The sequence below is a fragment of the Rousettus aegyptiacus genome, unplaced genomic scaffold, assembly GCF_014176215.1.
Source record: "Rousettus aegyptiacus isolate mRouAeg1 unplaced genomic scaffold, mRouAeg1.p scaffold_m13_p_8, whole genome shotgun sequence".
Lineage (NCBI taxonomy): Eukaryota > Metazoa > Chordata > Mammalia > Chiroptera > Pteropodidae > Rousettus > Rousettus aegyptiacus.
Window position 1 is genome coordinate 67,954,634 of NW_023416311.1, and position 26,030 is coordinate 67,980,663.

Consider the following 26,030-nt stretch of genomic DNA (forward strand, 5'->3'; position numbering starts at 1 on the left):
AACACCCTTGATGAACATAGATGCAAATATTCAACAACATATTAAAAGAATCATATACTGGTCTACAGCCATGCCACCATGAATGTGCCTGATTTCTTCTGATCTGGTAAGCTAAGCAGGATCGGGCCTGGATGAGAGGCCACCTAGGAATACCGGGTGCTGTAGGCGTTTTTTTTAAAAAAAGGATCATATATCGTGATCAAGTGGGATTTATTCCTGGAATGCAAATCAATCACAAACCAATCAGTGTGATACACATTAACAAAACGATATATAAATATCATTTGATCACCTCAATAGATGCAGAAAAAATCATCTGACAGAATTCAGTGGCCATTCATGATAAAAATTCTCAATAAGTTTTCATGAAGATGATTCCAAAAGCAAAGAAAGACCCGAAACCAAAGCAAAGCCTCTGAAGGTTATAAAGGTAGTGATGAAAGATGTCCACAATCACACAAAAAACAGAAGATTCGTATTTCACCCTCGTTCTGGTAGCCCAAAGCACTGCAGCTCCAAAGGCAGTCCAAATGACCTCCGAAGAGCACCAATATGTCATCGTCAAGTTTCCCTGACCATGGAGTTGGCCATGAAGAAGATAGAAGACAACACACTAGTGTTCATTCATTGTGGATGTAAAGGCTAACAAGCACCAGATCAAACAGGCTGTGAAGAAGCTCTGTGATACTGATATGACCAAGGTCAACACCTTGATCAGGCTTGATGGAGAGAATAAGCCATATGTTTGATTGGCTCCAGACTATGATGCTTTGTATGTTGCCAACAACATTAGGATTATCTAAACCGAATCCAGCAGGCTAATTCTAAATATAATATTTTCACCATTAAAAAAAATAAATAAAAACCTCAACGAAATGAGTATAGAGGGAACATACTTCGCCATAATAAAGGCCATATGTGAAAAGGCCACAGCTAACATCATACTCAATGATGAAAAATTGAAAGCTTTTCCTCTATGATCTGGAACAAGATAAGTGTGTCTACTCCCACTACTTTTACTCAACATCACACTGAAAGTCTTAGCCAGAGCAATTAGGCAAGAAACAAAATAGGCATTCATTAGAAGTAAAGAAGTGAAACTGTCCCTATTTGCAGATGACATGATCTATATATAGAAATCCAAAAGTCCACCAAAAAAAAAAAATTAGAATAAACAAATTCAGTAAAGTTGCAGGATACAGAAATCAATAATTAAAAAAAAAAGCTGCATTTCTATACATGAATGACAAACTCTCAAAAAGAATTAAGAAAATCCCATTTACCATAGCATCAAAAGGAGTAAAATACCTACGAATAAATTTAATCAAGGAAATGAAGGACCTATACACTAAAAACTATAAGACACTGATGAAAGAAACTGAGAAAGACACAAATAAATGAAAAGATATTCCTTTCTCACAGATTGAAAGAATATTGTTAAAATGTTCATACTATCCAAAGAAATCTACAGACTCGATGCAATCTCTAGGAAAATTTCAATGATAGTTTTCACAGAATAGAACAAATCCTAACATTTTGTGGAACCATTAAAGACTCTGAATAGCCAAAGCAATCATAAGGAAAACAAAGCTGGGGCATCACATTTCCTGCTTTCAAATTATATTAGAAACACACAATATTCAAAACAGTATAGTTTTGGCATAAAAACAGGAACATAGATTGATGGTACATAATAGAGTCCAGAAATAAACCCACATATATATGGTCAATTAATGTACGACAAAGGAGTCAAAAATATACAATGGAAAAAGAATAGTCTCTTCAACAAATGGTGTTGGGAAAATGGGACGGCCACATACAAAAGAATGAAATTAGACCTCTATCTTACATCATATACAAAAATCAACTCAAAATAGATTAAAGACTTGAATGTAAGACATGAAACCATAAAACTTCTAAAAGAAAACATAAGAAGGAAGGTCCTTGCTCTGAATGCGACTAGGTAAGAATATTGACATAGGTAAGAATGTAAATTTACGTGACACCCAAAGCATACACAATGAAAGGAAAGTAAATGGGACGATGTCAAAAAAAGTTTCTGCACAGCAAAGGAAACCATCAATAAAATGAAAAGGTAGTATATGGAATGGGAGAAATATTTGCAAATCATATATCCAATAAAGGCTTACTATCTAAAACATGAAGAACTCACACAACATGGCAAAAAAAAAAAAATCCAATTAAAATGGTAGAGGATCTGAATAGACATTTTTCCAAGGACGACATCACTAATCATAAGGGAAATGCAAATCAAAACCACAATAAGAAAATCATGCCATTTGTAACAACATAAGTGGACTTCGAGGGCATTATGCTAAATGAAATAAAACAGAGAAAAAAATACCATTCTCTCCGTTATATGTGGAACCTAAAACAAAACACGACACTGAGCTCATAGATACACAGAATAGAATGGCAATTGCCAGAGGTAAGGTAAGCTGGTGAAATGAGTAAAGGAGGTCAGATGACACAAACTTCCAGTTATAAGACAAATAAGTCCTGGGGATGTAATGTACAGCATGGTGACTACTGTTTTGCATATTTGAAAACTACTAATCGGTCTTAAATGATTTTAAAAATGGTTACTGTGTTGTGATGAATGTTAACTTATTGTAGAGATCATTTTGTAATGTATACACATATCGTGTTGCACACCTAAAACTAATACAATGTCATATATCAATTGTATCTCTAAAAAAAATCCGAACCAACACAGATATACTGTGATCTGGATTAAGACAGAAATATGGATTAAGAAATTTTGGGTTTTGTCCATATAAACTCTTTCCTATTTTCCTGCAATGGATATCTCTGTTTAGAATTTGCCATGGGTTTATGATATTATAGAATAAATTTCAAGATATGAATAGTAACATATCCATAAATATAACATTGTTTAGCAAGGGAGGGTGTTGTCCACTTATTTTTTGCTTTCACTACAATGGTTTCAAGAAGACACTTAAAATAATAAAGTAAATATGTTTTGTTTTTTAAAACGTCCCAATTTGTAGCATTTGCTGATTTCCTTTGTCTAAAAATGCTCCCGGCTGTTCGAAGCTACCAACACCATGTTGAATGAATGTGGAGTGAGGAAACGCACAGCAGCACAACTTCGTGTGGCACTTCTACTACACCGATGAAGCAGATGTAAATAACCTCGAGAGCACTGATAATGGTAAAGAGCAGTAACAAACGTAAGTGATGGAATTTTTGCCTATTTAATTGCATGCATCTATAATTCAATTAATAATGGCTGGTTTAACAACAAGCTCACAAAATTCCAGAAAATTAAGCCATCAGTTGTCCTGAGTCTGTATGAGTAGATGGTAGCATGTCACTAAATGGAGGCAGAGAGAGAGCAGTCAGGAGGCCAGTGCAGGACAGCGAGAGGTCATCATGGGATGAAGTCGGAGTCAGGTGCAGAAAAGGGCGAGCGAAAGTTGTGAGGAAGACACAGTCTTTAGAACTAAGTGGCTTCAAGGATGCAGGGGACTCGCAAAAGCAAGGGAGATGAAGGTGGTTCCCAGGTTGGGGGCGGGGGTGACTAAGTGAATGGAGGCTCTCATTAGCCAAACCAAGGATTTCAGAAGGAGATGTGGAGAGAAACATGGTGACTTCAGCCTCGTTCTGCCTTGTGTCTTCCACTGGGCCAAAGTGCCTAAAGGTTACTGATGCTCATTAAAGGGATGAATGAATGCTCAGCATAGGCCGAGCGCATGCCCCAAACTGAAAAGTTCTCCTCAATGTGAAATGCATTAGTTCCTTAAGAGGGGTCAGCCACAAACTGTTGCTCCGGAAAGAGAAAAATTTTTAGATAGGGCTAATACTCACAAATTGCATAAGAAGTGGTAAATAAGTAACATTTCAACATGTAAGGTCTAAGGTAATATGAAAGTCTCCTGGGCCTAATTAGTATAAGTCTCCACAGTAAGCATAATTTTGGAATAGTTTGAATGACGTGAAACATACAAAAATGTAGCCTTTCGAATTTTAGTTACATTTATGGAGAAAAATCTCTCCTTCTCAAAGGCCTACACAGTATCTCCTCTTTAAGTCCCAGTTGCCTTAAATGTGTCTGTCTGTTTACTGCTCACTACCAAACCTATCTTTCTCAAGTCAAACTAGTTTTTCTTCATACTGAGGCTGAGGCTCCTGGGTGGGGCCTGCCTGCTGGAGCGAGCTATGGCTGGTGAGCAGATCTCTAGCTAAGACTGAGTCTCTTCCCCTGTTTTCCTCATCCTCCACCTTCAACCTGACCCCACCACTGGATAAGAGCCTTACAAATACATATTGACATAGAGAGGACAGGATGAGAAGCAGAAGAGGGCAAAGGAATCCCATCACCATGAAGGATGGGTGGACGGACAACCCCGGGCTTACTGCCCTGCTAGCCATGAGGGCTGAGCTTCTCTGACAGGGTGGAGGGCACCTGTGTCTACCTGAAATGAGGCAGCTTTAGAGCCCTCTGTGCTCAGTGTAGCTGCACATGCCCAGTGACTGCCTCCCAGCTTCACACCCCAGGGGCTTTATGAAGCCTGTGGTGACCGGCTACCACTATGGCAGCCACCACCATCGCCAGGCAGGATGTTGTCTCTCTCTTCTCAGAGCCAAGACTTTCCCACACACATAATCCTACTGCTGAATTCTCAGTGTCCCTGCCTGTCCCTTGTTCCTGCTGTGAGCTCCTTGTCTGTACCCTCAGAGAGCAGGTACCCCATTCACATCTGCTCAGGGTTTGGCTGTTAAAATGTAGTTTCTCGGGGGAAAAAAAAAGCAGTTTTGCAATATCGGAGGACTTTCTTTAAATAACTTTGTGTAAATATGTACTAAAGCTAAATGGAAAAATTGTGCTTACTTAGTGGCTTTACCAAATATATCAACAAACATTTGGGGCACCTACTGCGAACAGAGCACATATGTACAAAATCAGTATTAGGTAATATATTGATTGCATAAAATACATTTCTAAGTGAATAGCCACTCTCAGGGACAACTGAACTCATGTTTTTACTTGTAGTGTCCTTTTTTCTCCAACTTCCTTTTAAGAAGTCACACTTAGACATGGGCCTTGGGAGAACATAGCAAATATTCTCCGAAATAGCACCTGAGACATATCTGACTACATACAGATCAAAACTCTACATGTAATAATAATTTGGGGCTACACAGAGCTGTATCTTTAATTTCCTATGCCTTCCAAAGGTTATTGTGTTAAGGAATAAAAATAAAGTTTTCAGAATAATTTCCTGATGTCTACTGGGCACACACGGTAGGGTCCCTGCCTCAACTGAGAACTGATCCAAAGCAGTGGAACATTAATGGTCCAATAGGTGATGCTGACAAGAAGTGTCATGGTCACCTCATTAGTGGGAAGGGACATAGTGGGTAGGTCCAGGAAGATTTCTTGGGGTGAGAAGAAGCTGGGTTGAGTCCTTCCTGAAGGATTCATACCATTCAAAACAAGCGACAGATCTCAAGTATTGGGAATTCAGGACAAATATAAAACTTGTTTTTGTCACTAGGGATTAGCATTCGCAATAAACGGAAATCAGCAACGGGTTCTCTGAGCCCTTTTCTCCTCATTCTCTGAAGCTGCCACTCTCTTCTCTTTTTTTTTATGGAGAATGCCATGAGATTTTAGATTGTCTTAGTAACCAGGACCCTGTTCTGCCACATGCTAGAGTAGAAGTCCAAAAGTCGTGAAAAAGCTCATCATCCAAGCCTCCTGCCAGGAAGGAAAGGACTAGGGGGAACAAAACTTGGCAAATGTGAGGAGAGCAGAGGCCCAAGGACAGTAACACCCAACAGAAGGCCAGTCTGGGGGGAGGAAACTGGAACGGACCATGGGGGCAGTGGGTAGGAACTTGTTAGAGGCATGATGCCTGGGCTGTCTGTCCACTTGAGAGCTCTAGAGAGTGAGAACTAATTTTCTGCTTCAGTTTGGGAACTAATGAAAACACCCCAACAACTCCCCAAACAAAAAAGTTCCCTAAAGGTCTGCTTAAGTGCCCATCAGAACATCCTCCTCGTCTGCTGGGAGGCTCAGTAAGACCTCAGCTGACTCACTGGAAGACTCAACTATGTGCATAGCTTGCTGGCCCCTCTAACACCTATGAGAGTGTGGGGGACCTGGATTTGTGGTAAGATTTGGCAAGGGAGGGAAGGGCTAGATCAGTTCTGTCCAGTAGCAATACTGCAAACCACATAAAAAGTTTAAATTTTTCAAGTAGCCATATTTAAAAGTAAAAAACAAAACACGAACAGAAGCAATTTACCTTAATATTTGAAGTACAACATGTATAGGATGTTATCTCAATGTGTAATCAATACGAGAAGACTAAGATTTTTAACGAGATAATTTGCATTCTCTTTCATAGTCTCTGAATTCTAGCATGTGGTTTATATTTAGCCCACATCTTGATTTGAATGACTACTTTCCAGTGCTGGATGGGCAGGTCTATGGCACAGGCTAGTCCTGGCTGGGGTCCTGCACAATGCTGAGTCAGGGTCCTCATACTTGGGAGGGGAAGGCTAGAGGCCCAGAAGTGAAAACAATCTTTTCTGACTATATTTAACCCAGAACAGAACCTGCTCACGAACCAATAATGAGTTTACACTGGCAGAATCTTAAAGCCATTCATCGTGTCCAGTAGCTCTTAAACTTCAGAGTGGATTGGAATAGCATGGGGGGCCTATTAAAACAGATTGCCCAGGCCCACCCTCAAAGTTTCTGATTTTGTAGGTCTGACTGGAATTATAATGAACTCCTGGGGGCTGTTGCTGCTCCAGGGAACCACACCTTGCCAAGAGTAACTTTCCCTAGACAGCTTTTCCCACTGAATGCTCAGTCTGCTTCTATTTGTTTATCTCCTATGGTGGTGAATTTACTACCCACTAAAGCTACCAACTTTGGTCAATTCTAATAATTCTTTCCTATATTGAGCCTAATCTGATCCCTTGAGACACTGCTGCTGTTGCATTCAGGGCCCAGTCCCTCCTTCCCCAAAGCTTTCATAAAACTGAAGACCTGTTCTCTCCCTTTTCTCCTGCTCTACACCCTTTGTATCTCGTTTTTAGGTACTTCTGATAGGCTTAGTCTTATTATTATTTCAGTGAAGTTCAATCTTTTCCTAATCTTTATAACAATTTCAAGATTAAATAGCTTACTGGAAAACAAAACATAAATAAACCCCGAAAGTTTATCTCAAAGAAAGATTTCATCATTGCAAACTTGGCCAATTCAGTCCCCATTTCTGCCTGCTCTATTCCCAAATGAGTTACATACATCAAAGTGCTTTTCAAGCAGTCACCTCCAAATGTTTGTCTCCAGACTAATGTCAAGCTGTGACAATGCTTTTATCAGTCTGCAGTGGCAGAGACAAGTTTTTCCACCAAGCCAAACTTATTCATGTTAAATAGCTGTTCTTCATTTGGAAATTATATCCTTCCTACTTTTTTTCCATAGTTGAACCAACCTTTCTGTCATGAAATGAGGGTGCAAGGTGGTCGATGAAATTCCAAAGGCAGGAATTCAAGCTCTGGAAAGCCCTGTGCAAAATTCAGGTCAGGCTGGTCTCATTCTGCTCTTAATCAGCCTTTGTCTTAGAACCTCGAGAAGCTAGAAAGTAGAATGCCTCCCCTGGGCCTGGTCACAGACCTTCCCCTGCTCTAAGCGCATGGAACGGAGGCTCTTTTCTGGAGCTGCTCATTAGGTGGGCCATGCTCCCTAACTTCACAAGACAACCACTTCCTCTTACTGGACATGAGACGCCTACACCTCCCGTGAGGCTTCCCCATGCCCTGTAATTCCTCCATGAGAAGGCGGACGACTTGATCCAATCCACATTGCCAATTGCAGCCCTGTCTCTCACCCTCTGGCTTCCTATACTGTCTCCAGGGGCTCCAAGCCCACCACTGGCACACTAGCTGCCAGGAGTGCTGTGCTCCCCATATGCTCACGGCCAAGGCCTGGAGGAGAAAGTGAGGAGATGCACTGCGACTGAGCTGGAGGTGGGCACTGTAGGTGCGGCAGTGGTGAGACATCTCTGCTTTGACCAGGCCCGCGTAGGAGGACCTGGTGTAATGTCGGGATCCTGGAACCATCCCTTTCCCTACACGAGTCTGACTCCGGGACCGGATCGCTGAAATTCCACGGCCTGAGTCATGCATTTGGAATTGGACCTAGTGAAAAGGCAACAGCCTCAGGAAAACTAGGTCCTCGCAGCTCTGAACCAGAGTGTGGGGGTTGAGATAAAGGGGAAGGGTGCCCAAAGAAGTGTGTGTATGCTTGGAGAGGGGGACTTCTGGGGGGCCTAGGCAGACTGGTCCTGGCCTAAGAAAGTGGCAAATCCAAGGAAGAAAATCATCTTCTAGAAACAGGGTCAGCTACATTTTTTTGTAAAGGGCCAAGCAGTAAATATTTTAGGCTTTGCAGGCCATACAGTCTCTACTGTAACTGTAGTTAAGTAGCCACAGTGCTATATAACAAATGAGTGTGGCTGTGTTCCAATAAAACTTTATTTACAAAACAGGCCACATTTGGCCTATTGGTTTGTTGCCCCTTGTCCTAGAAGACACTTAAAAAAATCCTAGCCAGTCTCTGTGGGTCCTGTGTTTGTGCTTCTCTGGCACTTGGTTCGCACATCCCCACACTGCGCTCTAGAAATGTACCTTGTTTATCTGCCTGTGGCCCCCATGGCTTCTGAGGCAGAGACTTCATGTCCCTAATGGCAGCACAGAACAAGTGCTTAACACGTATTTTGGGAGAAAGTGTGTGTGTGTGTGTGTGTGTGTGTGTGTGTGTGTGTGTGTGTGTGTGTTGTGAAGGGGGAGACGATGTTTACGGCACACAAGCCTCGCTGAGCATTTCCAGCCTCTTGACAAAGAGCTACAGGGTTCATATAGAAAAACAGACCTTTGCTGATGAGAAGCATCACCAGAAGACAGCAGCCTGGCTTGCGATTTCATTCCTTGTTTAAAATGCAAACCCGTGGAGAAATCTTGACGTCAGGCTAAACCCAAGGAAGCAGCACCACCGGAACTGCCTGCAGACAGGCTGCTCCCAACCCTCTGGGGAGTCCTTCCCATCGCAGACCCATCACCATTCACTTCAGCCTCCTCTGAGGAGGAAAAACACTGTGGCTGGCCAGAGATATAAAAATTCTTTGTTATTGGAAAATCTGTGTCTCTCTAGGCCTGTGCAGCACCATTAGGTGACGTCAATGGCTCAGGGTATCTGAGCACTGTGTTTCCACTATTCTCAGAACAGCAGCTAATTCATGGCAGTAAATACGTTTCTATTTAGAGCCTCAGAAAAGAAGAGGTGGCCCCTTGATTCTGCATCCCTAAGTCCTGGCTAAGGGCTTGACCTCTTTTCCTGTGAAGAAGGAAGAGTTTACAGGCGGCAGGAGGCCAGGACCTAGCCATTCAATTCTAGTCAAGCTAACCAACAGCCTGAGGGCCTACTATGCACTAGGCAGCATGGACACACAAAGACAAGCACATCCACTGAAGAGGAGAGGGCAGATAGGAATGCAAATAGCCATGATAATGATAATGGGCGGGGTGGGGGGGTGATACACAGCAAAGAAGGTACTTTGGGGCTTGAAGAGGGTAATGGGACTTGATGTTTCTTGGGCTAGACCATGAAGGCTTGGTAGAATTTGGGCACATATTGTTGCAGGGAGACTGGTGAAAGGGAGATTGCAGCAGGGGGTTGGAGAGGGGAGTATTCATTGAGAAAAGGAGGAAGGAGAGGGAGTAAGGCTAGGTTGGTGGAAAAAGGCTGTACTTGATTTTGGACATGAAGAGCACTTGGCTCATTTCCGGCATGAGCATCAAAGAGCCCAAGTGGGCCTGGATTCTGCACCACAGACCCACAGCCCATTCGGGTTAGTTTGTGCTGCTTGGGATCAGTAGTTCGTCTCTAAAGAGCCACCAGCATTTCTTGTGCTCCTTCCTCTGCCCATGTCACCTCCCATGTGATCTCATTCCTCCACCTGGGATGTTTAAACTTTGCTATTGAGGGAATTTTTTTTTCCATTGAAAGTCAATTCCTTTCCTTTCTTTTCCCAGAGATCTCTGAGGACTTGCCTCTCTGTGTGATTTTATGGTATGAAGTAAAATATTCCTGACTCCAGATAAAATTTGCAGTGCTAATGGAGGCATTTTATGTTGAACTTTTATGAATAAGCACACGATTGCTTTGGCTACTCTGAATATTTTCTAGAATAGCCAAGTGAATCTTGAACAAGAACAAAGCTACAGGCATCATATTTCCTTATTTCAAGCTATATTACAAAGCTTAAACTAATAACACAGTATTGTCATAAAAACAGAGATCAATAGAACCAAATAGAGATCCCAGAAATAAACCTGTGTATATATGGTCCACTAATTCACAACAAAGGAGTCGAGAATATACAATGGGGAAAAGACAGTCTCTTCAATAAATTATGTTGGGAAAACTGAACAGTCACATGCGAAAGAACGAAACTGGATCACTATCTTATGCCATACACAAAAATCAACTCAAAATGTATTAAAGACTTGAATGTAAGACATGAAACCACAAAACTCCTAGAAGAAAACATAGGTAAGAAGCTTCTTGACATTGGTGTTGGCCATGATTTTTTGGAGTTGACACCACAACCAAAGGCAACGGAAGCAAAGCAAACAAGTGGGACATCGAGCTGAAAAGCCTCTGTGCAGCAAAGGAAACCACCCACGAAAGGCAAAGGCGACCTACCACACTATTTGCAAATCATGTATCTGATAAGAGGTTAACATCCAAAAATATATGCAAAACTCAACAGGAAACAAACAAGAAACCCAATTAAACAATAGACAGAGGATCTGAATGAAGTTAGCTCCTGAACAACACAGAGGTTAGGGTGCCACCTCTTGCGCAGTCTAAAATCTCTGTGAGGGGGAGTTGGGAGGCTGGGAGAATGGGGTGAAGGGTTAAAAAGTACAAATTAGTAGTTGATATTGGGCACGAGGAGCATGGAAGAGGGAATGTAGTTGGCACTACCTATGATGGCTAAGAGGAGGGCCAGGGAGGGAGGGAGCTATTGGGAGGATTGTTTTATGAACATTATAGATGTCTAACAAATGTACTGTATATCTGAAACTAATTTAAATAAATAAACTTATTTTAAAAATTTACATATAAATTAAGTCGGCTCCCCACATACATAGATTCATACAACCATGGATCGAAAACCTCAGACGTTTTTCCAATGGAGACAGACAAATGGCCACAGGTATACGGCAAGGTGTCAACATCACTAATCATCAGGGACATGCAAATGAAAACCACATGAGAGCCACTCACACCTATCAGAATGGCTATTATCAAAAGAAAAGAAACAACAAGTGTTGGTAAGGATGTGGAGAAAAGGGAACTCCCGTGCACTGTTGGTGAGAATGTAAACTGGTGCAGCTACTATGGAAAACAATATGGCGTTTCTTCAAAAAGTTAAAAATAGGACTATGATACAGTCCAGCAATTCCAGCAATACTGGGTATTTAGCCAAAGGAAATGAAAACATATACTGGAGAAGACACATGCACCCCTATGTTCATTGCAGCATTATTCACAGTAGCAAAGATATGGAAATGACCTAAGTGTCCATCAACGAAGGAACAGATAAAGAAAATGTGGGATGTGCGTGTATGTATATATACACACACATGCACACACACACACATATGTACATACACAGTTAAGTCCTCACTTAACACTGTTAGGTTCTGAAACTTAAAGCGAAACAACGTATAACAAAACCAACTTACCATAGGCTAATTGACATGAACAAGAGTTAAGTTCCTATGGCATCTCATCAACATTATAATGAAACAACATTGAACAAAATATAATTTGAGGGTGTGTTACACGATCAAATATTATTCTGTGATAAGAAGGAAATTTTGCCATTTTCAACAACATGGATGGACACTGAGGGCGTTATCCTGAGTGACGTGAGTCAGAGAAAGACAAATACCATATGACATAACTTACGCGTATTCTAAAACCAAACCAAATCCAACCCAAAAACTAAACTCGGAGAATAGATTGGTGGTTTCCAGAGGTTGGGGTAGGTGATATGGGTGAAGGATGTCAAAAGGTACAAACTCCCACTTATAAAATAAATAAGTTGTGGGGAGGTAATATACATCATGGTGACTATAGTTAATGATACTATGTTGTATATTTAAAAGTTGCTGAGAAAGTAAATCTTAAAAGTTATCACAAGAAAAAAATCGGTAACTATGTGTGGTGATGAACGTTAACTAGGTGATCATTTTGCAACACATGCAAATATCCACAGATACGGCCGATGGACTGAGATGCCACTGGAAAGCCCTGCTCTCGGCCCCACTTCCCCTTCGGGAGCCGCCTTCTCACTGGCAGGAGCCCAGTACCTTTGGGTCCTGTCGTCCCCCGGTTTATTTCTTTGTGTGGTGAGGCTTCACTTTCTGATCCTCCACTTAACAAGTATCTGACATGTTCCACTAAAATGGCTTATGCTCCCAAAGTCCTTTATATCTTTTAGAGATATTGTCCCTTCTTTTCAAATCCTCACCTAAGTCAAAGGCTATATTTTGTATGTTTTCAAAAACAGGTAATTAGTAATTATGTTTGTTGAGTACTTTTTAAATCAACAAACTTTAAAGCATGAAGTAAAAATACACATAATTCAGTATTAAAAGTATCAGTCAAAAAGAAAAAAGTACCAATACCAATGTTGCTGTCTATGATAAAACTCTCTAAAAAGGTTCTTAAATACAGAAACTTATTAAGATTCTGTTACTTCAGAAGACAAAGCTCAAGGTATTGTTCTGCATGATGCAGTGGAAAAAAAAAAAATCACAGTACTAATTTGGAATGATTCTTGTTTTTGATATAAATTTGTAGGGGTGAAATGTTCAAATGCATTTTATTTGCTTAAGAAATTAAGATAGAAAAACAGAACATTTTTTATTTGGAGGAAAAATTTTATGCTCTCATAAAATATATGTCTCCAGTTGCACAGCCACAAGCTAAATCAAGCCTGATGTGCATTACAAAGACAGTAGCACAGGCTCACAGGGGAATTTTTTTCACTATTTATCAAAGGAGCCTAATTTTGCCATAAACCTTCTTAACTGGCAACAACGAGATATGGAGGAAGACAAGCAGAGAACAGTGGTGAGAAGGCAACACGTGGTCAAGCTGACAAAGCGAATGAAGCAAACTGAATACTGTACCTGCTTATTATTGTCAGTGGTACAACACAGTTTCTTGAGGGAGACAAAATGCCTAATTTTCCTAATAACATAAATAATCAGTTATTAGTGAGTCAGGAATGAGATGATTCAACAAATCAGCAAATGAAAACACCAAGAGGAACTTCTTAAAGCAAAACTCCAGGGTCTATTCTAGGGCTGATTTAAAATTCAGACAAAACCCAACCTACAGAAAATGCATTTTCACCCACAGCTCACACTTGCTTTCAGAAACTAAGCTTCCCTTTTAATCATAGCCGGCTCAAAAACACTTTCCTAGTGGGTATTTCATTTTGTAACTGACTCCTGAAGCTTGGCTCCTAGATATCTTCAGTGAAAGGATGAAATGCTATTCCAGACAAAACTGGCTTTAATTCTGCTGATGCTAATAATTTTTTATCTTATATAAAAAGCAGAAGACTCATTTGGACAATAACCAAATTTCATGTCTGCTATTTTTACATTTAGTAATCCATATTATTTCGCAGCATGGTCATCATAACAAAAGCATTTTTCAGGCAGGGAAAAACCCTCTTATTCCAAGGTCATAGACTCCCCAAACAAACTGCAGTCTTGCTCATTACAACAATGGAGACCAGGAAGAGACCACAGGTGCCTCAGACCTGCACAAAATTCAGCTCAAGGTAGGTTTTCTACTGAGAGTGAAGCCAAAAATTCCAGAGGGCTGTGTTAGATTTTATGGTAATGAGTCTCCTCTGTTTCTGTCTCTCTGTCTCTTTCTCTTTGGTTCTGTTTTCTCTGGAGGACTCGGAAGAGAGTTACCCTGTAATGAGCTTCACTGAACAGGAAGAGGTAAAATTTGCCTACTTTTAATAAGAATTTCCTGTGATAGCTCACTGTCTATAATAGGGGGAAAAATAACGCTATGTCTGGACAAAAGAACATCTCTCTTCTATAAAACCAGAAAGAGCAGAAATATTCATTACGATAGAAATTACCAAGCAATAGCGTATCTCCCCTGCCTTGGTTACCTAATGATTCTGGACTCATACACAAAGTGAATCTTAGCTTAAATTTTCTGAGAAGATGGTCTAAGGATGATAACAATGTGACAGCCATTGTGGTCTCTGAGCACTGACTGCTGGTGGCAGTGGCCACGCTGAGGCCTTTGTGCACAGGAGAAGGTTCTGGTTGGACTCTCTCTGCGCTTGTAACCCTTGGTCAGGGCCTCCTGGTGCCCGCATCACCCAGACTGAAGTGCATTGGCAGGAAATAGGGAGTGGTGGTCTCTGAACTGAGAGGGAACAATTCTGAAATTAACCAGACAAGTAAAATTGGAGGAGGAACAGCCCACAGACACTTTGCTGACTTTATGGAATGTCTTGTTTTCTGATCACACAACAATTTGCAAGGAATTCAGGTAGTCATAAGAGTCACATCACAGGCAAGACTCTTCCCTTTAGGTTATTGGCATAATAACTGCCACCTTTTCTTGTTCCAAAACTTCACATGACAGCATGCATCCCTTATAAATCTGTACTATGAAGCTGCTGTTGACCTTCAGGCTGGTTTACCAAGGCTCCTCAGTGATGTAGTTTGGCTTCGCAAACCTTCTCCCAAAACTTAACTGGGAGAAAGAAAAGGAATTGCACATTTGCCTTCTCTTTTCACAAATGAACAGGCTTCTCTGGTAATCGGAGATTAAATGGAATCAGATTGCCTCAACTTTGAATCAGACACACCTTTCTCTCCATACCCATGACCTCCAAGGCTCTCTCTCCGCTTTGTGGAGCAAGCTCTGAGCTCACCTGGAGAGAAACTGCATGGAGCTGATGCCTCAAGAGAGAAGGTCAACTTCTAGTTTTGTTGTTGTCGTGAAGGTGGGAGACCTAGAAATTGAGCTCTTTCAGAGGGTAGTGGCAACGGTGAAACCACAGACTATCAGATGAAGGTGGGAGCTTGGATGATGCTTCATAAAGCCCATAGGCAGGAGAAGACGGGGGAGGGAAGCTATGTCTAAGGGTTGGGGCCAGCCAGGTGGAGGTGTCCTTGGTACATATGATGTACAGCCCAATCCTACTGTATCTGTGGGTCTAATGCTTACACTGGCATTTCAATATGTAAACCCAATGCCCACAGGGGCCCTTCAACTAAAAGAGTTCAAGAGTTTGCTCTTACCCTCCTTGGCCAATCACTGGAGTGATCTTCACATGCTGCTGGATGCTGTCCCCGGATTTCCGTCTGGCATAGTAAACCCCCTGCCACTCCTAAATGGACGAAGAAAGCTCTTAAAATCCTTCCATTGGGGCTGATGTCTTTTCCTACAGAGGGTTTTATTGAGTTGACCAATGAAGGTCACAAATGTTTCTGTAACATTTCACAAAACACTGCTCTATTGTTACACCCTCTGTGATGCTGACTACAGAGGACTCAAGGTCATGATTCACAAAGATCACAAAGCCAATGCATCTACCACCAGCTTCTCCTCCTGGGCCCCAGGACACTTGACCAGGGAGAGGGTGGAGTTCTGTTCTCAGCCTTAGGGGCACCAGGTCAAAGGATTCCTCTGAGGTCTTTCGCCGAATCTTCACAGCAACCTGTGAGCTTGATATTGTCATCCTTAATTTACAGACAGGTAAACTGAGGCTCAGATTCTAACTAATTTGCCCACATTAAGAAGTAGAGGACGTGGTTATAAATTTGTATCTCTTAATTCTCCCTGAAGCCCGTCATCTTTCTACTATTCTATGGGGCTTCCAGCCAGGACCCCTAGATTAGTCTGGCTCCTGGCAGTTTCCGTGGAAGAGGCAATAGGGAGTCTGAAGATTCCTGCGGTCTCTGGACCCTGGGGAACTGGCTGGGATGAAGAGCCTGGTCATTTCAAGGGTGAAATTCCACAACTTCTGGGAAGGAGTTGTTAGATCACAGCTTGAGCCTTTTCTCTGAAGCCTTTTCCTGCCCCACCCACCAAGATGGCTAACTGGTATGCATATTGGGGTCACTAGATGTATGGCAGTATTCTTTTGGCAATTTTTTTGTGAGTACTTGACAATGTTCTGTTTCCTTTTCAGTCTCACTGCCCCAATTTTTTAAAATTAATTTTGTCCCTCACATATAAGCTAAACTGATTTATATTCTTGCAAAATGGTCCCTCATGAAATAAACACAACACTTATCTAACTACTTTACATCAGAGAAAGCAAGATGAAAGAATATGTAAAAAAAAAAAAAAAAAAAAAAGCACTCTGAATGCTTAGAAGAAAATGCACAGGCAGGCAGTTCCGGCTACAAGAGCAATGCTCCTCTGGAGAGCAGGAGAGCTCCTCTGCTGCTACACCACGGCCTGTACATCCTGGTTCCACGTGGAAGCTACTGACAAACGGACATTTTAGGGAAATGTAGGCTATCCATTTCTACTGAACTGTGAGGAGTAAAGAGCACAGAAAAAGGAAGACTGAAAATTGGGCCTACATGTAAATATTGGTATTAAATACTTCTAGTCCTCCGAATACTGGATAAGCTGAAAAACACATAACGGCTTTATGGGCGCAACTCTGCTCAGACTGGAACGATAGATATTCTAGCAACAACGGGTGGGATATAGTCAGGCGAAGGATGAAAGTTCCTTACACAAAGTCACCAGGTTCACGCGATATCCAAAATTAACTCAAAAATTAACTCATTTTGCAAAAGTGAAAAATTTTTCATTTAAGTATTATAATATTATTAAAGAAGCCAATCTTAAAGGCGTGATATAAACACACACGGAAAAAGAGAATGCGACTGTGGAGGGGCGTGCAGGTTCGTTCTGTTTTACCTACCTTGCCCTTCTTGATGCACGTGTTAATGGTGTCGAGGAGGTCTGCCCGGTTCTTATCGCTTTTGGGCAGCTCTGCGAGTTCTTTCCCCAGGAGTTCACCTTTGTGGTAGCCCATCATCCTTTCGAAGGCGGGGTTGACATACTGTGAACAGGAAGTGGTTACAGGTCAGCGCAGGGACACTGTGTGCCCCGGAGGAATGCTTGCTGGGACACAGAGGAACTTGCTGGAATAGCCCATGGCGATGACTCATCTCAAAATCTATAGCACTAAGGTCATTTCAATTTTCCCCTTGCACATAACATCCTCTATTCAACTTCTTCCTCCTTGCTCTTATTTTACGTTTTATATTCAGATTGCTGCTAGGTTTTTAAGGGGGCCTCGAGGGATCCCCAAGAAAAAAACTGCAGTCAGTATAGTTTTCTTTTCAATGCAGCAACTCTCCCATTTCCAATTGCCCACCATTCTCAGCTCATTTGTTCCTGTTCATGCAAAAGGCAGGGAGGTGATTAATAACATGTGACAGCATCACCACATTACCCCTCCCAGAGAGATACAGGGTTTCTAACCACCGGTTGCTCACTGTAGAATAAAGGACTCTGTTCCCTGTGAAAGGCATCATGTTAGATTATAAGTGGGGAAGGAAAGCAGAGAACAGGGAGCCCCTTCTCATTACAGAGGTCACTACTCGGCTGCCAATGGTGAAAAAGAGAGGTACAAAGCAAATGTGTTTCATGAAGAGAATTGATTGTTTGAGTCTGGAAATAGGTGGGATTTGTGTTCGGTCTTTGACAGAAATATGTCTGGCTTCCCTGCAGTCCAATATGCAGACCTGTGCACAGATGGGCCAACGACAGGCAGCGATATGAGAAAGCTTTCAGATCCATTTCGAGGAGCAGCCAGAAAAACAAATTCTATAAATCCAAACAGGACACCAGGTAGGAAGTCTTTGGAGTCAGAGAGTCATGGCTACATATTTTGATTCCAATACTTATTACCAGGGCTTTCCTTGGGTATGTTCCTTGACCTTGATGGGCCTCAGTTTCCCCATGTGTACCCTGGAGCCCTTATTTCTCTTTCACAGGGATGCTGAATGGAAATGAGATAACCTAGTGAATGTGTTGATGACACGGTCTAGGCATGGCGGGCTGCTGCTATCATTGGTCTGGTATCAGAGCAGGGTGTCTGCGTTTAGCAGGGGTTTTGCAGGAAAGGAAATGTGGAGCTGCGTTTGCTGTCGGGCCACTGTGTTGAGCACCGACTTTGACCTCTACTGATAACAGCAAGTGCGCCTCACAGTGTCACTATGCAAACCACTGCAGGCAGGCCAGCACTCATCAGTGGGAAGTCTGAATTTCAGAGTATTTTTTTAAGTATAATGTCTTACTTTCCAACAAATATAATAAAATGACTTTATTTCAACAAAGATTTGTCTACTATACACATTTCCTTTGGCATATGAGTACTTTATAATTAGAATACCAACTATAGGCAAATAAATGAGTACCCCTGAAAATATTTGCTCCCATAGGTACTTATAAACATTTACTGTACAATTCTGATATACTTTTATATAAGATGCTGTCTTCACAGATGGTCCAATGAATTTACCCCTCCTCTGTCAAGGAAATCATAGGCTCTGACCAGAATAATTTTTTATTCTTATTGCACATCTACTTTTTAGCTTAAGTCTATCAATTTTCTTTGCATACTTTGATGTTCCTTTCTCCAAAGAAAATGTGCTGAAATGTGAGAATGGAAAAGTACTTACAAAAGGGTGGTTCGAACATGAAAGGTTCTATTTTGACATCTAAAGATAAAAAATGTTTCTGTACCTGAATCACATGGTCATCGCTGGTTATTTCTATGGCTTCATGACAGTGGTCTAATGCTGTAAACACTGAATTACAGGCCCTGAAAGTTGCAAAAAAGATGGGTGTTAGTCCTGCTCTAAAACCATGAGTGTTTCATCTGTTAATTTATCAGAGTAAACAGTTGCTCAGATTCATTAAAACCGTTTTGATATTGTTTAGACAAAACAAAAACAAAACAAAACAAAAAACCCCACCAACCTAGCCTTTCGAACTAAATGAATAAACAGCAGCATATATTTACATATATACGACACAAAGAGAATAACTGTAACTGACAAAATCTTCATGGATTGAACTACATATGTGCTGAATGAAACCTTAACACCGACACGAGAACTAAGGTGCAGGGGACTGTCTTCTAGGTCCCCAACGTTCTATGCCAACAACCCTCTGTTTCCTTCCCAGTGTGGTCATGGAGAAGCCATGTTCCCATCAGTTAAGAAAACCTACTTATGCCCAAATTGGATCTGAGGAATTCTAGCCTTTTCCAGCAGGCACATACATTTCCTTTCTCCTTTCTCTCATCATCTCCGATAAACAAGGCTTTATAGCACTTTGCTTCCAACCACACCCACTGGCATGATGAAAGGCAAATACAGCAAAATTCCCCTTCCCTCTGTTTTTGTACAGCTCTCGGGTGGCATTTTTCTTGGTGACCCTCACTGTATATCTGAAATATTTGAAATCATTTCAATTCGTCAATTTCTTGGATAAATTTGTTACTATCTTGCAAATCTAGAGCAACTCCAGATACAGTGAGTTGTTTACTAACAGGAGGAATGTAGCTAGTTTCTAGAGCTTTGCTATTTATACTGGTTTAAGGAATTCCAGTGAAGCCTTTCTTATGAATTACAAAAAAGATGTTAACTTACTAGATTGATGTTTTTTTTTTCTAAAACAAACTCTTAAAATGTTATTCATTTTATCCATCTAACTTTCTCATTTTGTTTTGAAGTGTTCACAAGGGACAGGGCAGAACAAACTGGGTGAAATCTGGTTTCATATTTTGCCAGTTATGGGACCTTGGACAACTTTTTATCTTCGCTGGCCCTCAGTTTTCTCATCTATAAAATAACATTTTACAGGTTGTTATAATAATCAAAATGGATAGTTCACATGAGGCATTTCACAAAGTGCTTGGGACAATATGAGAATTCAACACAAGGTGCTTATTTATTATTTGTAAGATCCCAGAGTAATAGTTCTTTGTTTTCTTTCTTTCAAAGACTGTTGGTGAAAAGTGGATCATAAGCCTATCTTTTCTCAGGATTACACCTGAAAAACCTGGTATATCAAGAACTGATATATCAAACCAATAAAAGCAAGGCAACCTGCATGGGGAAGTAAAGGATTTTAGCCTGTTGAAGGGTGGTGTGCCTATAATCGCAGAGATTAAGGGACCAGCGTGGCAGGATAAGTGAAACAATTTAGATAGGAGTAAGCAGAGAACATAAACCCAACTACTCAACTGAGATTCCTGATGGGTATAGTATGCTTCTTATTTAAATCACTCCAGGCTACCTAATTGGAAGTATATACTATCCTATTAGCATCTCTGCATTTGTAAATATGATCAGTTAAAATAAGAAAAAAATAAAACTCTAAAATTGTCACCAAAGCTGTAATTGTGCTGCTTCTCAGGAAGAGGAAGGCAAGAGCTAGTATATCAGAAGTATGTCCCAGGCACCTGGGTGCAGTACCTGACCAGACATCACAGGACAGTGTCCTTGTCCTCCAGAAGTTAGATGTACAAAAGCACTCTCTATGGGCTAACTCCTTAACTTTGAGAGCTGGATAATTAAGCTCTAACGCATTTTAGCAAATGATGAATTCCTCTCTTGCCCAAGTAGCTTCTTAAAGTACCTGTGTCTCAACTAAGTATGTAAACAGGTACTTCAGGGTATTGTTTTTGTCAGTTCAAGAGGTTGCCTTTATGTAAGAGCTTTGCTCCAATCTCTCAATTAAACATTCATTGTATGATTATCCACAAAGCATAGAATCTTCACTATGTATAATGCCCAATGGGACAAAGCAAATTCTTATCAACAGTTGAAGTGAAAGGATATTGGAGGGACTGGCAGATTATTTTACCCAGTGACAAACACTAGTGGACTGCATATTTAGATCTAGGCTTTGAACTGATTCAGTTCATGGTTCTATTTTAAGTAAACCTGCAGCAAAATGAGGTAATCAACTTGAATCGTGTTCCCTGAGTTTGGGAATTTAATTGCTTGTATTAATTATTAATACTCTTCATGCCGAAGAACCCTAGCTTTATTAATTTTCTGTTCTTGGGAAACTTGTAACTCTGCACCTCAAATGTATTCTTTAGGTTGAGAAGTTCAAAAGCTGGAAAATGTAGCACGAGGGAAGGTAACTTTGGTATGGAAAGCATTAAAGTGCAGGTGATGTAACCATTTCCCCTTCACCTTCTTAAGGGCCCTTGAAGGTCCCGAGGAAAAGGCAGGTATTACAGGGGTCTGCATTTACAGCCTACGAGGAATACAGTGGTATGATGGGGTGCATCAGCTGAAAAGCAGGATGCCTGAATGCTACTCCGGTGCTGTGACCAACACACTGGGTAGCTGTGGTTGTGGGGAGAGTCTCCCGGGCTCTCAGTGTTTTCCTCTGTCAACTGTGGCTGAGTGGTTGGGTTACACAATCTCCTGGGTCCTTTCCAAAGGTATTCTGCTCAAAGGAAACACAAACACACACACACACACTCTGAGGCTGCCTAGAACAAGAGCAGAATGGGGCATGGTTGGTCGTGCCTCCTAGAGAAAAGATTCTGAACACAAATCTGCATGCCAGCAGGGGTCTGAGAGGGCTGGAGAGGAAGGAGTTGAGGCAAGAGGGGAATCATGGACTTGCTGCTGTCAGCACCATTCCTGGGCCTTGACGCAGCAGGAGCGCCTTACTCTAAGCCTTCACAACTTGCTCTGTGACACAATGGTTCTCACGCAGAGCCCACGTGATGATAAACACTATAAACATCTGTTAATACTGAGAGATGCAGTGTTTCATCACAGAATACAAAGTTTTGCCCACTGGAAACTGATTCTTTCTAAAATTGAGAATTACTACCTTAAGATGGAGTAAAACAAACATGATTTTGGTATAACTCCTGGATAACAGATATCAGACTGACTAATGGTGATGCAATGGTTGGTCTTGTATTAGTATAAACTGATCAACTTAAACTTCCAATAAGTAGCTAAATCTTATCTGTATTTTGGAGAGCATAGTTCTTTTCCTAATAGAGAGATATAAGAACATTAGAAGAGATAAACGGTCATCATTTAGCCTGTATCTCCCTAGACGTTCCCCATTTCATGAATTCTTCTGTTCATCGATTTATCAAATGCACACAAAAAAGAGATTTAGTTCTTTAAAAGTTATTCTATATAATGGAATTTGAAAATTAGATCATGAACACATGATCCTTTCTTTTACTTGGATAAGTAAATATGGTTACCATACGTGAAGACCTGGACAGAGGTATCTACCTTCAACATTCAACAATCATCCTTGCAGTACAGACTGTCCTTGCAGAATGCTAGTAATGTCACAAATTTAGCTGCAGCTGGGGGCGGTATTGCAGGAGAAAGTATTACATAATTACACTATAATTATTCTGGTATTGTATAATGAAGCGCCTCATTTTCTCAGTCTGCAGTAAGTGACAGAGTTGCCTGCCTGTCTCTGGGGTGCAGGTAGATGCTTTAGAGATCCTTGAATGCCCTAAGGAGCTGGGGAAGGTCATGAAGTCACCATCCTCCATCAGCTGGGCCCAGATCTGGTATACCCAGGGGGAGTCGAACCATGCACACATGCCACTCTTTCAAAAAAAAAAAAGGGAAGGAAGTTGGAGATGGTTGAGGAAGAACTAGCCAAAAAGCAACAGAAGAAACCGACCACTTAGTCTTCCTCTGGCCTTCTCCTGCAGAGAACTCTTGCCTTCCTTGCCCTGCAAACTGACCCCGCAGAGGCTGCTCTCCTGCTGGTTGCTCTTGCCTGGGAAGAGCCAAGCTTACACTGGCATGGAATGTAAGAAGATCAAACCCACCTGGGCAAACACACCTTCCTGACTGCCTGAGTCAAGTCCATTCACCAACACTGATTTGTATAAAGAACTTGAGCCTTTTCATTAACTCTACAAATGGGTCCAACTCCTACAGCCAGCTCCAGTTAGGGAGGGGTGAGAAGTTATGTGACTTACATAGTGTTAGGTACTTAGAAATCCACAAAGTTCTGAATCTGATGAGACCTTGAAAAGTTTTCAGTGTCCTGACTCTACGGACATTTCATCAGAATAATCTGAAACTCTCTTTAAACACTCATGCTCTCTGGGCATATTTATTTCAAATTGCCAGAAATGCCTTTGCCAGTTCATTGTGGACAAGGTATCTTCTGACTTCTTACATGTGTCATCACATTTCATCCTGACCAAATAAACTCAAACGATTATTTAAAATAAAAAGAGGGAATTATCTATCAAAGCAACAAAGTATCTGTTCATTTTTGTTGTAGATAATACACAGTAAAAGATTTTAACCACAACGAAATCCCTTTTTTCTAATTCTATTCATTGTGAAAACATCTTTAAAAAGTACAGTCTTTTTACCCTCTACTAAAAACAGCAGAGACCCTCAGGAATAAAAACAAATAATGTACAATATTGAAAATAATACTTTTCTGAAGGCAATGTGGTTTTCTTGAAAAATTCTAGTAAGTTCGATGATACTAATAAGTGGATACATAGAAACCAAAGTATTTAACTTATTTACACATTCAAAAATCTTTGGCAATATTCCTCACCAAAAACTGGTAAAATAACCTGAATTTCCACTGTTTGAGATTCTTTTAAAATACTTTCCCACCTAAAAGAGTGTTTATCTCCACACTTTATTTCTTAAAGCTCTCTATCCACCAAAAAGCAACTTCCCTGAGCAGGGTGAACCCCAGAAGAACTTGCTCTTTGGGTTTATGCCAATCCATTTTGCTTCCAAGGGATGGAGGATGACAGAGGAAAACTAAGTTTAAGAAGGGTTTGGTTCCCTTTGAATGCAAATTAAGTAATCAAGAAGTAGAATCATTATGAGATGCTATCTTATCTTTTGCTGAGCCTGAAACCATCCCGACCTTACAGTTGGCCAGAGAGAAAAGCCAGGACAGGAACTTTCTGGCACCCTACATCCTGGAGCCATTGTGCACTGGCCTCCCAGGGGCCACAGGTTGGGTAAAGAGCTTCCTTTGTCCCTTGCTCTCTACTTGAGGTGGGGAGGTTGAAGAAAATCGGGATCCTGCTAGAGTGGAGCCTGAGCAAAACTATGAGCTAGGACCCTGATGTTCTAAGATGTCCCAGAAGCAGGACATACTACCACCCAGAATTCTGGCCACTCAGACAGTCCCATCCCAGAAGCAAGCACCAGAGAGAAGCCTTCTCTTAAAGCACTATTACCTGTTTAGAGATTTAAAATCAATTTATTGAAGATACTTCATGCATTGAGGCCACAAACAGGGTTCAGACAATTGCTATTGTGGTTACGAGGCAATTTATTATGGTTAGCATATAAATATGCCCACTGGTTTGCCCCTATCCATAACAATCCATGGAGGAATTTATAAATGTTGAAAGTAATAAGTAGAAAGTCATTCTCAAAGGCTATTCTTAATCTTGATCTCATTGTACAAAAACTAAACAGTACTTTTGCTTGGGTATAATTTTAAACCTGCTGTAAATAGTGGAAAATACTGTCAAAAGAAGAAATGCTTCTAATTTATTTCATTATATCAAAGGACTCTCCGTTTAGATTATGCCATTTACCAGCTACCATTATTTGTTTAACAGCTTCAAAATCCCTGAGACTGAGCCAGGAACCTGTGAACAGCAGCCTGATGACAGACAAGCTTTTCTACAGAACTGTTAACCTCGTGAACCAGCTTATTTGGCTACATACCGTAATTTGAACTGCGAGCGAACTTCCCCATGTTCTATTTGAATCAGTTCATTATAGCAAGCAATTATGCTGCTATTCTCCATAAATCTCTGAAAAGAAAGCAAAGATAATAATTAAGACCTATACAATCACTTTTTAAAAAGTTAAATAAAGAAGCTTAACAGTTTTTCCTACCCAGGTAACTGTTACATGAGAACGAGTAGGAAAGATGAAATGCAATAAAACAGTTGTCAAGGCATTTGAAAAGTTTGTTTAAATGTATGAGAAACAACAGAGCAGGTAATGTTGTATGCTTAACTCCCTTTACAACAAAGGTGGGAAAAACTCCACGAAGAGTACCGACCAGAAAATAAACACACAACCTTGTCGATTACTGAAATGCCTGGGCTTTATATTTTGCACTAATAAAAGTCTTCTAAAACCCAACACGATGTATTTAGTGTCCACCACACTATGAATGATCTCTTCCGAGGGGAGAGGCCCTTCATGTCTTTCCTCATCTCCTGTAATGCCTAAACCATCTCTTCCCTACTGTGTCTGTATGCCTGTCTGTATCTATCACACACACACACACACACACACACACACACACACACACACACACACACACACACATCCCATTTAAATGGCTTCTCTTTGGCAAACACCTGTGAAGCCCCAACCTTCCCTGTACTGCTGGTCCCCACTAACTCCAGGTGGAAGCTGGGAAGGGTTAAGGAAATAGGGGACACCATGTACATACAACAGGGAAATACTTTTTCTTTTTTAACAAAGTAAAGTTAAACATGATCAGATTCAGATTGAGCCTCTGGATGGGTGAAGATTACACATCGGCCCATAACAGCTCTGACAATGTCATAAGTCAGAGATGACATAAGTTAGAGGTATCATTAATTTTGATTTACCTTAGTTTTTATTAAGTCTGTGTGAACACGTGGGTATGCATGTGCATATTCATGCTATATTTTCACATTAATAATTTTTTATGACACTTTATTTTTCTTTAGGTGTCCTAAGAACTTCCATTATAGTAAAAACCAAAAACAAAAACCAAAAAACAAAAAACCCGGCTTTCTGTAGGTGATGGTTTCTAAACACTGGAGCAATTTGTTTCCACATAATCAGCA

At 40.9% G+C, this 26,030-nt stretch overlaps 1 protein-coding gene across 8 annotated transcripts in view; it reads right to left on the minus strand.

Moving 5' to 3' along the window:
* Positions 1-26,030, minus strand: part of PDE8B (phosphodiesterase 8B) — a 289,225-nt gene that overhangs the window by 50,905 nt on the left and 212,290 nt on the right. For all 8 annotated transcript variants that reach the window (XM_016127752.2, XM_016127754.2, XM_016127755.2 and 5 more), the window contains 5 exons: positions 24,904-24,992; positions 18,905-18,983; positions 17,073-17,213; positions 15,430-15,518; positions 13,273-13,333 (listed from right to left, as the gene is read on the minus strand). In XM_016127752.2, coding sequence (XP_015983238.1) covers positions 13,273-13,333; positions 15,430-15,518; positions 17,073-17,213; positions 18,905-18,983; positions 24,904-24,992 — 459 coding nt within the window. The remainder of the gene's footprint in view (positions 1-13,272; positions 13,334-15,429; positions 15,519-17,072; positions 17,214-18,904; positions 18,984-24,903; positions 24,993-26,030) is intronic.